The following is a 12,100-nucleotide window of genomic DNA, read 5'->3' on the forward strand; positions in this document are numbered from 1 at the left end:
TGATGACTTTCGCCACGGCCTCGCTCGAACCAACGTGGTTGGTGGCCACACACTTATACGTTCCTCCGTCGCTCTGTTTAACACTGGCTATCATCAGCTTCCCCTCCCTGGTGGTTTCTGCTCCAACCGGCAGACTGCCTCTTCCCACCCGGCTCCAGGTGAACTGGATTGGGTGAGAGCCGTGGGCCAGGCACTGCAAGACCAGAGAGTTTCCAGGCTGGAGCCGGGCCTGGTCCGGCAGGCAGGTGGCGTACGGAGGAGCTGTATGTGGACGACAGCCATTAAAGGGATAGTTCAAGATTTTTTAAATGAGGGTCTGTTGAAAGGAAGGAAGCTGTGCAGACAACTTTATTGGTGCCTTAATTTAGTCGAAATCCAGCTAGTTGTAGAGACAACAAACAACGTTTTTACCATCTTACTTGGCCTGGAAAAGGTTTCCATATTTCATGTTCTGTAAATGTTTCACACAGGAAGATCATACTGGCCAAACGGCCTCAAGCTGCCAATTTCCTGCTTATTATCTTACTTTTCAGTGCAAATGACAGGATGAAAAATTATACAAGCGCTTCAAGGACATCAGAAAATATTGATGGATTATTGGTGAATATTGCACTAATTAATCAGCTATGATAAGTACGCACTTTTCTTACTCTAGTTTTTTGTTAATCTGCCTTTGCCCGTTAACATCTGGTGTAAATTGACGGTGTAATTTATCATGTATCTGCTCAAGTGAGACTGAATCCAACAGGCTATCTTTTTGAGTGCTTAAGACACTTGCAGTGTATCAGCCAATAATTATTACATTCCAAAACAGCCTTTGTGATGTTAATGTTGCAATAATAGCCACAATATATTCTATTGCAAACTGGATCCCTTGTCAAAATTAGCAACAGCAAGCACACCCATCATGTACTACTCACTGTCCACCTCCATGTCAGTGTACGCCTCGCTGTAGCCGTGTATGTTGGTCGCGTTGCATATGTATTGTCCCGAGTCTTGGCGCCCCACGTCGGTCAGCGTCAGGACGCCATCAGCTACTGCGTGCTTCCATGGCAGTGGTGCTCTTAGCTTGGACCAGGTGATGACAGGGGTAGGGGAGCCTGGAGGGAAAAAATACATTAACGATGGAATCACAATTGGGGGATTTTCAGGAAAAACAGGCTTACCTGTAGCCTTGCACTCGATGGTAACTGTTTGTCCCTCGATCGCTGTCATCTCTTCGATGTTAACCGAAGCCACTGGTGTTCCAGGTGGACCCACCACGACGAGCTCGACCTCTGCCTCGGATTTCCCCACGTTGTTGTCAGCCTGGCAGACATACACTCCGGAGTCCTCTGGGCGTACGGAAGGCCACTGAGAAAACAGTCAAACATTTTGTTCCGCTTATCTGAAGTGTATAAAAACCAAAAGGATTTAAGTCTGACATCCTTTCTTTCGCTTATCTTTCACCTTTATAATGTGGGCGTCGTTTATCTCCTGAGTTACCAGCTGAAGGGTGGAGCCTCTGCGTTTCCAGGTGACCGTGGGGCGTGGCCTACCGGTGACATGACACTCCACTGCCACAGACTCTCCTGTTCTGATAAGCAGGGGTCCTGCTGGTGTCAGCTGTACTTTAGAAGGATCTACGAGAGACATGGATGCACATAACCACACTAAACTATGGAATTTACCAAGGGGCGACACAAAAACATATGTATCTAAAATTGCTTCCTAAAGGAATTTCAGGTCAATCTGGCATTGGTTAAGGTCAGAACACTCGCTACGTCAATCACTTCTTGGTCTTTTCTTACCAAATCTTTTTAGGGTACAAAACTGTATTTAATAGAAGCCATTATTAAATTTGCATCCCCCAGTTTGAAGTGTTTGGAGTCTACTTTTCTAACTCATGACAATTTAATAATTGTTCTTTAAAACCTACAGTCCACTGTGAAGACATAAATTGACTTGATTCCAATAAATATGATCTACCACCAGGAGGGCTCTTAAAGGTCTTTTGAATTTGTATATGGGTCTTAATCTTACCCTCTTGTATTATGAATCATAATAAGTAAGAATACAAATAAAGATTAATACAATGTTTTCCCATGGCAAAATGTGATTTAAATAGATTATACGTCTGATCTGAGTATTTTCATAAGCATTAAACCATATACTGTGGTTTAGTGGTTTGCTTACAGAGAGGGAGCTCAATGCATTAGTAAGAAATGGGTGTAGGAAGGAGCAAACCAAACCAAAGTTGGGATGGGCTCAATTTAACAGAGAGAGAGAGAAGTCTACATGATATTGAAAGTGTAAGAATACTTACAGACTATCTACAGCTCAAAAAATCTGGAAGTAATATTTAATGACCTGTTCAGTCGTGACTGTGTTATCTCCAAAATCACATCAGACATTTAACGGAGGACGTCCAACCTTTGAATGTCCTCCGTTGATGTTATTCTGCACTGTGCAGATATATGTCCTTTCTCCTTAACAGTGTAATAGATGAAATGAGGTTGTACTGTATGTTTACAGTACATTTATTGCTTTGACTCTGGGACCACCTGCATGTAGACTGGTACAGTCTGCTAGACTGTAATCCCGGACAAGCCCCCAAAATTTGCTGTTTCAAAAGAATCACTAACGCAAAAGAAAAACCCAACTTGTTTAAATTTGAGAACTTAATATGAATAGTAGGACATGAGAATTATTGTTTTTAAGAGTTTGTTCATTTTATCTTTAAACAACAACAATTGTATTGACAACTCCTGAGAGTCACCAGGTAAAGATTTACAGATCACTGCCAACCTAAAATTCAACAAAAATATTTAACTAAGCTTTAGTCAGTTCCAAATTGTGCATGGATGTAATCTTTTTCTAATAACATTGTGCCGTATAAAACAACATAAAAAAATTGACCACTTACATATTAATCAATATTTGGTAAATATTGATTTACCAAATATTGATTAAATGGAGGTTGGCTTCTTAGAAAATGCAGCTTCTCTTTCGATAAGAATTGGACCTACTTTATCTTATTTTTGGGGAATCTCATTTTCCAAATCTGAAGTGTAAAGACAAAACTCACATTTGACATTCAGCACAACGTTGGCAAAGCTGCGTCCAGCGGCGCTGATGGCCACACAGCGGTACTGGCCGTGGTTTCCAGGTCGAGCGTTTGCAACCGTCAGCACAGACCCATCTGGACCAATCTTTACATTGTCTGTATGGGGAAAAAGACATTTCAGAGAATATTTGCAGGTATTTTATTAGACAAACACTTTTAAGTGTAATTCCTCCTGACCTGGCAAGGCCTGATTATTGGCTCTTCTCCACTCCAGCTGAACGGGTTGGACATTGCTCTTCACATGGCACCTGTAGCTGACAGACTCTCCCTGGCGGATGGTTGCGGTCCGAGGCTCCACGGTAATGACTGGAGCCTGAGCTGCCACTGATGACGGATACACAGAGGGACAGAGGTGTTACATGTGAGGACAAACACAAGTACGAATCAACTGTGTGAACCTTTAAACAGGCCCTGAGTGACACTGAGAGTAAACAAATGACCACTCCAAAGCAAATATATCATGATGTGTGTGGTGACAAAGTAGAAATTTAAACCAAAAAAACTGTCAGTAACAGCGCATTACAAACTTTGTTTCATCTGATTTTGAAATGCCTGCCTCCAGACCAGTTTAAAGGGGAAGGAGCTGTGGACTATAAAAAGAAACATATATTTTTAATCATCTTGTTTCCCCTCCCCTTTTTGTTCTATAATGTTTTGCTCTTTGTTGTCTGTGTAAAATATGTTGCAATGCACTAAAATACAATTGGGACACCCCCTAAAGTGGTTAAAATTATCCCTCTTTGCGCAGTTTGAATCTGAACTTGTGTCAAAAGTATGGTTTTGTCTCAACTAAGATATTCGGCAAACAAGTAAAAAAGTAAGGTTACTGTCCTTTACAAAGGACAGGAACCTTTTTTAAAGCCTGAGGTAAAATAAAAGGAATATATTTTTTCCTCTCCGAATAAAAACCGAGTTCTTACCTGAGCATATCAGGGAGCAGAAGATCAGAGCTGCAGCATATGAACCCATGATGAGCAAAAAGCAGTTCCACTGTCTCTGCTCTGCACTACTTTCTCCGTTATCACTTTGGCCTTTAACCCGTCCTCTGTGCTGACCCCTTTTCCAAATAGTGTCTGTGGGTGCCAGTCACGTATTAAAAGCTGTTTATCATATATTCTGTCTGTTTTTGAGCTAATGACAATAATAGTTTTATAAACACAAATGGAGCTTGTGAATGAAAAAAGAAATGCTATTTGTATCTTGAAAGTCAACATTTCCCATCAAAAGTAAATGCAAATAAAATAGTTTTGTTGCACTGACATTTGAAAATGAAAGACTTGTAAAGACTTTAGCTAGCTAGCACTAATATGTTTCTGCCTGGTAGTTGTTAATATTTAACATCGCAAGTTCGATTGGAATCCATTCTTTCCTTAAAGTATTTTTCTTTAGAGATCTAAAATGTTCGTTCGAGATAGAAAAAAAAATGTACTCATGAAAACCTGGAGGTTAAATTTTAACATCCACAAGAGTTGTTGAAAGAGTGACATTTGTCCTTTCCAGAAGAAAGCTTAAATTGTGTTTTGTTTGTAGTTCTGACTGAGAGGAATTTAATTATATGACAAATCAGCTTGCCAAAAAAAGGTGAGTACCATGTAAGGCAAAATGTGTTAATGTATTTTTCTTACTTGTGTAAACACCCGGCTATGAATGTATATTCGTCTTTTGTTAAAACTGTGTGCCGCGGTAATAAAAAATACTGCTGCTGCCACCTTGCGGTTCACTTCGCAAACTTGCTCTCTCGTCATGACGTAGTGCCTCGGGGTCTGACGGGAGTTGTAGTTGGGATGACCTGAGAACTTCCTGCTTCCACGACTGCGACCGAGATATTTCGGCTAGTAGCTGAGAAGTTCTTTATTCTCCATAAAAGCCGCCGGAAAAAAAATAGAAACGGATTCACAGAGAAGGTAAGTGTTTCCACCTTTGTTGCTTGTATGTCACTTTATGAAACAAGCAGCGTTTGTGCCTTTTGGGCAGGAAACATCCAGGTTTCCCAGCTGAACAGTCGAGTGTAAGGTTAGTTCAGCATTTACTGTTTAAATTAGTTTGGTTTTTTTTGTCTGGATAAATTTGGAAATGTGACACATAGCATTACTATACGATACGTAACTTTATTGGGTAATGTTAAAGGATAAGGTTGTTGTGAAGCCGACTGGTTATCTTTAGAGCTACGTAAAGAAAGAGTTAATGTACCTGAATCTGACGTGTTATTATTGTTCCTTGAGGGCAACACAATGAGAGTACGATCTTTATTTGAAGAAGAAAAAAAAATGTATCTAAAGTATCGCCGTAACTAAATAGTTGATTCATTAAATTTTAATTAATTAAAATTAATTAATGGTTGATATATGGGGAAAATACCTTGTTTTATATTTTTATATGTAGTTTTTTTAAAGCTTGCTTCTTTACGTTTTCAAATTACAAGACATACATTGGAGTTTGTTTGGTAACAGAGGTGACGAGGAGAAACGTGTTGATTTTATGAATAAGTCTTGTGTTGAGAAGCAAACTGTGGCCATCTCCAAATCAATTCATTCCATTTTTAACGCAAATTTAAGCTAAATATAGAAGAGCTTTACAGAGGAATGTATGTAGAATGTAGATCTGATTAATTGCAATGCACTTTGATGTAAGGAAGACCAGAGAAATAGACAGACATTGAACATGTACGTTTACCCTGCGACAAATAAATTTAGATAAAGTACAAAATTACATTTATTTCATGAACTAGAACTAAAAATAATAAAGGCCAGAAAACAACGCTGCTTTAAAGCAGCATTGATTTAAAGCAACTCGGTGTTTCAGCATCTTTGCAGTTTTCTGGACGTTTGTTCCAGATTTGCGGTGCACAGAATCTGAATGCTGCTGGTGTCCTCAGATCTTCAGACGGTGATAGGAGAATGAGCAAAGAATCTAACACAGTTTTTAAAAAAAAACAAAAAAAAACATCTCTCTAGCAGCTGTATTTTGTAGGGCTTAAGGAAACCAGAAAGCGCAGCATTGCTGTCTGCACTTCATTAGTGTCAGTACTGCGTGTTCTCAAAGCATTATTAAAGTCTCTGCTTTGGACTCGAGGAGAAAAGCCACTTCCTTTTGCTGTCAGAGCGACATTTCTTTCTCTGAATAGTTTCTTTCTGTTTGGCATTGTCTACTGAGAACTCTGCAGACTGAATGAGATCTGGTTGTCTGAAACAATGGACTCTGCTGACCTGAGTGATTTCCCACTCGCTGTCACATGGACATAAATAATTCGCTTTCTCAGTGCCAAAACGTCAGGAAGTCACTGCAAAGGGGATTTGAACATAAATCCATTGCTAGATTAAGAACGTGTCGTTATTAATCTGTAAAATTATGCAGTTTTTAAGGGTGTTGAGTGTTTTTAAATTAATTAAAGATATAGTTTTCCCTTTTGTTGTTTCTGTCACAGATGTCCTTGATGGAGTCGGGAAAAGTCCTGCCTTTGACGGCGGTGGCTTGGACATCCAACACCGGCTGCTGCCCCAAAGATTTCACCCTGGTAGGAAAAGGAAATTTGAGGTGCAGCGTCGACTGGCCTTATTGCTTCAGTACAATTAGTCTCAGAAGGAAATGTTTTTAATTAGTTTGGCTGGAGAACTGGTCAGCGAGTGACAATAAGCTCAATACTGTAAGGTTAGCATGATTTAAAAAACGAAATTCATCTCTCGCTTCTGCATTTAAAGCTACCCAGAAAATACGATACACATTTTTGTGACTTTAGCAACCGGCTACATGGTAAAAACACGATCTTCTTGTGCAATTTTCTTCATGTTCTCCTCCTCCTGCAGATCAGCATCACAGTAGACGGAGTGGCGGCGAACTTCACGCGTGGCTTTGGCATGAAGTCCGGATATTACCTCTGTTACAGCAAGGTGACTCGCAGAGAGACGTTTACTGCATTTGACGAATGTTTTAGGTTACACCACTCTGTGGTCTCTTCTGCTCCATGACTCAACCGGATTGCTCTCCTTTTAGGACCTGAAAGGCAGTGTGGTGGTTTCAGACATTCAGGTCATCTCGGACAAAGACTCCATTCCCCACGGCTACAGCTACATTAGAGAGTTCCTCGATTCAAGTGCGTACAGGCTTGATCAGGTTTGGAATGTTGACGTATTTTTGTTTTTGCTGCGTTCTTGACAAGCATTTTGTGTGACGCTTTGTGTTCAGAGACCACTGTGTCTAAGAAGAAGCGGGTGATTGTTCGCACGTCCCCAGTGGCCAACGTAGAAATGGCTGTGTTGGACATCAAACTGACAGCCAAAAGCAAAATGCTGCTGCAGCACTACACTTACGTGGGGTTAGTAGCATCCATTCGGGCAGCTCTTCATCTTGAATCTTCATAAAAAAGTGTTTTTGGACATATATTCCTTTATTTAAAGTGAGACGCTTGTAGATTTGTTACACACACAATGATACATTTCAAGTGGTTGTATTGATAAGACCAGATGTTTAGAGTGATGTATCTAGGCATCTCAGTGGAAAGTTGAGTGGAAGGAAAAAGTGTGGTAGAAAAAGGTGCGCAAGCCAACAGAATAACTGCAGCTTTAGGAAGGTTAAAGGGAAAACCTAAAAGGTGAGGGAAGTCAGCAAATTCAAGAGCCAACACACACAGAAATATTCTACACCTGATCCACAGCTGCCCTTCTTCTTATGATAAGCCACTCCTGAATAAAGGACAATAGCATAACTGTTTATATTGGGATAAACAGAAAAATGCCTCTTTTCATTTAAGAGTACATTTTACACTTCATTGGGAACTTAATAGTCTGGAGGAAGAGTGCAGAGTCACACAATTCAAATTGCTTGAGTTGTGGTGTGAAGGTTTTACAGATATTGGTAGGGGCGGGCGACATGGACTTAAAGTTTTATCACGATATTTTTGCGGTACTATTGTAATGATAAAACTGACTGTAAGAAGTATCTATGACGTCTTTTTTGACTGTGTGTGACAGCAATCATTTCCCCACAAATGCAAATATTTCTCTTGAAAAACATTCCTGTTTGTAACATGCTTCTTTAGGACACCAGCCACATAAAAAAGTGTGGTTTGTGTCACTAAACTCCACACAGTAACTGTATTTTCATATTTATTGGTATTTTTTATTAATGCTTTCATTGAGCAAACAGTGGTAAAACATAGCAAACCTAACAATCCTGATAATACAGACAGTTTTGGGGGATTTTAAACATCATCAATTGGAATTTGTCATGACAACGAAGAATCGAAACTCTTATCGTAATAAGAAATTTATCACAGTAAATGATAAACGGTACGATAAATGTAACTTGGGAACTATGGAAACCATCATAAATATGCTCGTATCAGTTTCTGGCAGTGCCTAGTTTACAATGATATCACAGCCCTTGACTGGCCAACCATCTGGCCAGACCTACACGCCACAGAGAATCTTATGTTTCAAGAGGAAAATCAGAGACACAAAACCCAACAAGAAGGCCGAGAACCTCCACGCCATCCCACCTTGATGCAATAAATCATCATCGCCAGAAATAAACACCTGACACACATCATTACTAAAATAACTTTTTAACTTTTCATAAGTAAGCTTTTAACTTGTCAATGTCAATCTGTGCAGCGACATCAACGGCTACGTGCTGTGGTGCAGGAAGGGTCCTTTCTCCAGCCCCGCCCCCAAAGCTAAACCTCGTAGCATCAGCTTAGAGATACGCAGTCTCTCTCTGGAGGAACCGTCCGCTCCGGCTCTTCCTCTCCGGTCCAGGTAGGCATCCAGAGTGAGACGCAGAGACGTTGTACAGGTTGGATGCCGCACGTGTCAACGTTTGGTTGTTGCTGCAGGGACCTTCCTCCTATACCGCAGCAAAGCCGGCTGAGTAATCGCCGGCACAGCCTGAATGCCGGGGACGTCCAGAACACATGTGCTGACAGCAGTCTTCAGGCAATTACAGGTGACGATGGAACAGGTTTTTTTTTTTTTATTAACGGTTCCCTTTCCACATGACTAGAATGTTTTGTCTTGGATAATCGGGTCGACTGGAATGATGACTGTTCACACCTGAAAGTAAAATGTGTCCTGACTCATCGGACATCAGGTTTTATTTTACAACGTTCATCAAACATTTATGTCTCTGGCGGATGTTTGTCACCTCTTGGAGACAGTTAAATGACTGGATGTAAGATGACCCCTGGTCGTCTTGCATCTTTACTTCACGCTGTACACTTGTGACTTTCTCACCAATTACTGTACGTTAGCATAGGGACTGAACAGAGCCGGTTTTAATGAGATTCAGTTCTTCAGACTGAAGGTATACACTTTAGACCAGTAATATATACAGGCTTTCATTTTGTCCAGGGCCGCAGCTATTTTAGCAATCGATTATTCTACTTATTGTTCTGACGATTAGTCGATTAATCGGATTTAAAAACCATTTGCACATTCGGCAGATTTTTCATTTAACCACTTGCGCTTATTTTATATAATTTTAGAAATACGTTTAAAAAATACAGATCAGTGAATAAGAATTTTCAATAAGAAAAAAGCGTTTCAGAAATGTTTTGTAAGTTGCTGTTGTCGTTTTTTAGTTAATCAAGGTAAAAATTTCTTATTTTTTTCTGCAGCTTTAGATGGAGTTCCCTTCAGCCTGCACCCGGATTTCGATTTGCAAGCAAATGGCACGGTAAGGTTGTTCTCTTTTGTTTGATGTTTTTGACATTGAATTGCATATTATTTGTTTTTTGCCATGCTTCTCTTAGGCTCTCCAGTTGAATTCCCAACTAAACATCCACATAAAGTCTGTGAGAGACATTGAAAATGAGGTAGGTTCAACTGTGATCCTTGGATTTAAATCACGCGCCCTCAAGCTGCAATTAAAAACGCACTCCTTTGTTTCTTGGCTTTTCAGTACAACTACACGTTTACAGTGGAGGAATCCGCTGCCAAGAGGATCCGACCGTCGGTCTCAACATAAACTGTTCAGTGATCGTTACAATCCCATTATATCGATCAACTATTTCTGTTACTTTACTGTACGTTTCCACGGGGTTTTCCAAGGTAACGGCTTATTAGACGGTGGAAATCAAGAATAATCATGTTCATATTCTAGATTCATTTGTTGAATCTACCATTCAGGAAACCTAAAAGCCATTTATTTGTATGTTAAGTATGTAAAATTGAGGATTTGTAGAATTCAGTTTGCTCCAGGAAACTCCTGGTTGTTTCACTTCACAGGGATAAAGGTGTAATTAGTTTTATAAATCTCTGTATCTGCTAGTTTGAATTGAACATATGTTGCATCAAACCCAAGGTTTATTTGGTTTTACTTGTAGATTTTAAATATTTAGTATTTGTATCCTAAAAAGGAAATGCACTTTGTCACTACAGATGTTTTCTTTGTGCTCTTTTCTGTTTCCTGTAACATTTCTCTGTTCTATAGGTTTAAAGTTTTTTGTTAGGATTTCTACAGAGCTGTAAGCCTCGTTGATGGCGCAAACTTCAGGCCTTGATAGACATGGTCCAGTTTTCTTGAAAGAAAAGCAAACTTCTGTTGATACCTTTGATTTTATATGTGCTTTTGCACAATAAGACGTTGGCATTTTTTTGTTGGGACCAAATATTTGTTGTTGAATTGTATTTTTTTCCTTAGCTTCACTATAAACTCTGACAGATTTTAAAATAAAAACCTGCAAAAAATTACTTTTGCATGTCAGTTTTACTACCAGTATGTTAAACATAAAGATGTGTGCTCTTTACATAAATCAAGACTTTGCAGAAGTTTGAAACAGCCAATGATTTCCTTATATGTAGCTTTAAAATAGAAAAATTTAATTAGAACATAATACGTGGTTTTGATAAATAGTACTGAATTTTTTTTTTTTTTCATTCAACTTTTCAGTCCAGTCCTGGTGCCAGACCAAGCTAGCATACTATGAGGAGAGGTGCTTTCTGCTTTTTTTTAAAGAAAGTAGCCAATGTTAAAGTCAGAGTTTTTGAAAACATAAAATTAACAAAGATTGCAAGGAGGACTTAAAACTTTGACACAATATTATATTTGGATAGTTGGAGTTTCTGCCTCGTCAGACATGAATAATGCTTGATAAGCTGCTTCAAGTTGGACTTGATTCAAAGGTGAATCGAGTTCATTTTCATTTTAAAATGATCTTAACCAAATTTAGGGTGTTTCATAAAGCTAAAGGTCAGTTCTGAATTTGTTCACAACAATTTCTCAACACTTGAAAGCGCATCCTGATTGGTTGAAAATATTTCTGTGAAGTACTGCCACCTGCTGGACTAAGCGGGAATATTCACACTTTCTACCTCCGGTCTTCAATGCTGCACTTTTTAAGAGCCTAAACAGAGACAACGAAACAGTCTTAGAAATATCCAGACCAATAGAGTTGCTCTTAGTTTTCCTGTCCATCTGTCAAATCATCCCCGTCGCATGATGCTGCAACCATTATGCTTCACTAGCAACGGTGACGTGCTTGGTTACGTAAAGGTCAAAGAAAAAATAACAAAAAAAACATCTAAAGATCAAAACTTTGATGATATATCAATCTTAAATAAAAACTCAGAAGTCTGCAGAGAGCTCTTTGACATCACGCTTGGCGTTTCAAGGCTGTGAATAGTTAAGCGAATATATTTTGCTGTTTTTAATAAATTTCCAAAACACTCAAAAAGACATCCACACGGGACACAATAAAGTACTTTCTGAAGTGTACTGGATGTATATATATATATATATATATATATATATATATATATATATATATATATATATATATATATATATAGTGTTTCCCCTTTGTTCTCAGTGCTTTCTTTGTCCCCCAGTTGTCTCCTGCAGTTCTGATCGGTACTGTTTGTTCAGTCGTGGCTAATTTGTAGAACTGCAGTCGCTGCTGCAGAGCTTCAACAACAGAGCCCTGCTTGTTCGGTTTTCCGGAAAACCAGCTCTGATTCCAACCAGCTGTTTCCCGCCTCACACAGATCAGCTGCACACACA

At 39.3% G+C, this 12,100-nt stretch overlaps 2 protein-coding genes across 2 annotated transcripts in view; one reads left to right on the top strand and one right to left on the bottom strand.

Annotated features, from left to right (window-relative positions):
* Positions 1–4,133, bottom strand: part of LOC102223135 (basement membrane-specific heparan sulfate proteoglycan core protein-like) — a 5,224-nt gene extending 1,091 nt beyond the window's left edge. The window contains exons 1-7 of the mRNA XM_005805048.2: positions 4,027–4,133; positions 3,284–3,430; positions 3,068–3,202; positions 1,450–1,622; positions 1,167–1,353; positions 921–1,100; positions 1–261 (exon numbers count right to left, since the gene is read on the bottom strand). The exon at positions 1–261 is cut by the window's left edge and continues 6 nt beyond it. Of these exons, the coding sequence (XP_005805105.1) occupies positions 1–261; positions 921–1,100; positions 1,167–1,353; positions 1,450–1,622; positions 3,068–3,202; positions 3,284–3,430; positions 4,027–4,075 (1,132 nt within the window). The 5' untranslated portion in view covers positions 4,076–4,133. The remainder of the gene's footprint in view (positions 262–920; positions 1,101–1,166; positions 1,354–1,449; positions 1,623–3,067; positions 3,203–3,283; positions 3,431–4,026) is intronic.
* A 741-nt stretch (positions 4,134–4,874) lies between these two features.
* Positions 4,875–10,758, top strand: mvb12a (multivesicular body subunit 12A). Its single transcript, XM_005805047.3, has 10 exons — positions 4,875–5,010; positions 6,531–6,620; positions 6,910–6,993; positions 7,097–7,196; positions 7,289–7,418; positions 8,716–8,859; positions 8,937–9,046; positions 9,717–9,775; positions 9,852–9,914; positions 10,001–10,758. The coding sequence occupies exons 2-10, from the start codon at positions 6,531–6,533 to the stop codon at positions 10,064–10,066; spliced, it is 846 nt and encodes a 281-aa protein (XP_005805104.1). The 5' UTR covers positions 4,875–5,010; the 3' UTR covers positions 10,067–10,758.
* Positions 10,759–12,100: the final 1,342 nt, after the last annotated feature.

Source organism: Xiphophorus maculatus, chromosome 5, assembly GCF_002775205.1.
Source record: "Xiphophorus maculatus strain JP 163 A chromosome 5, X_maculatus-5.0-male, whole genome shotgun sequence".
Taxonomy (NCBI): domain Eukaryota; kingdom Metazoa; phylum Chordata; class Actinopteri; order Cyprinodontiformes; family Poeciliidae; genus Xiphophorus; species Xiphophorus maculatus.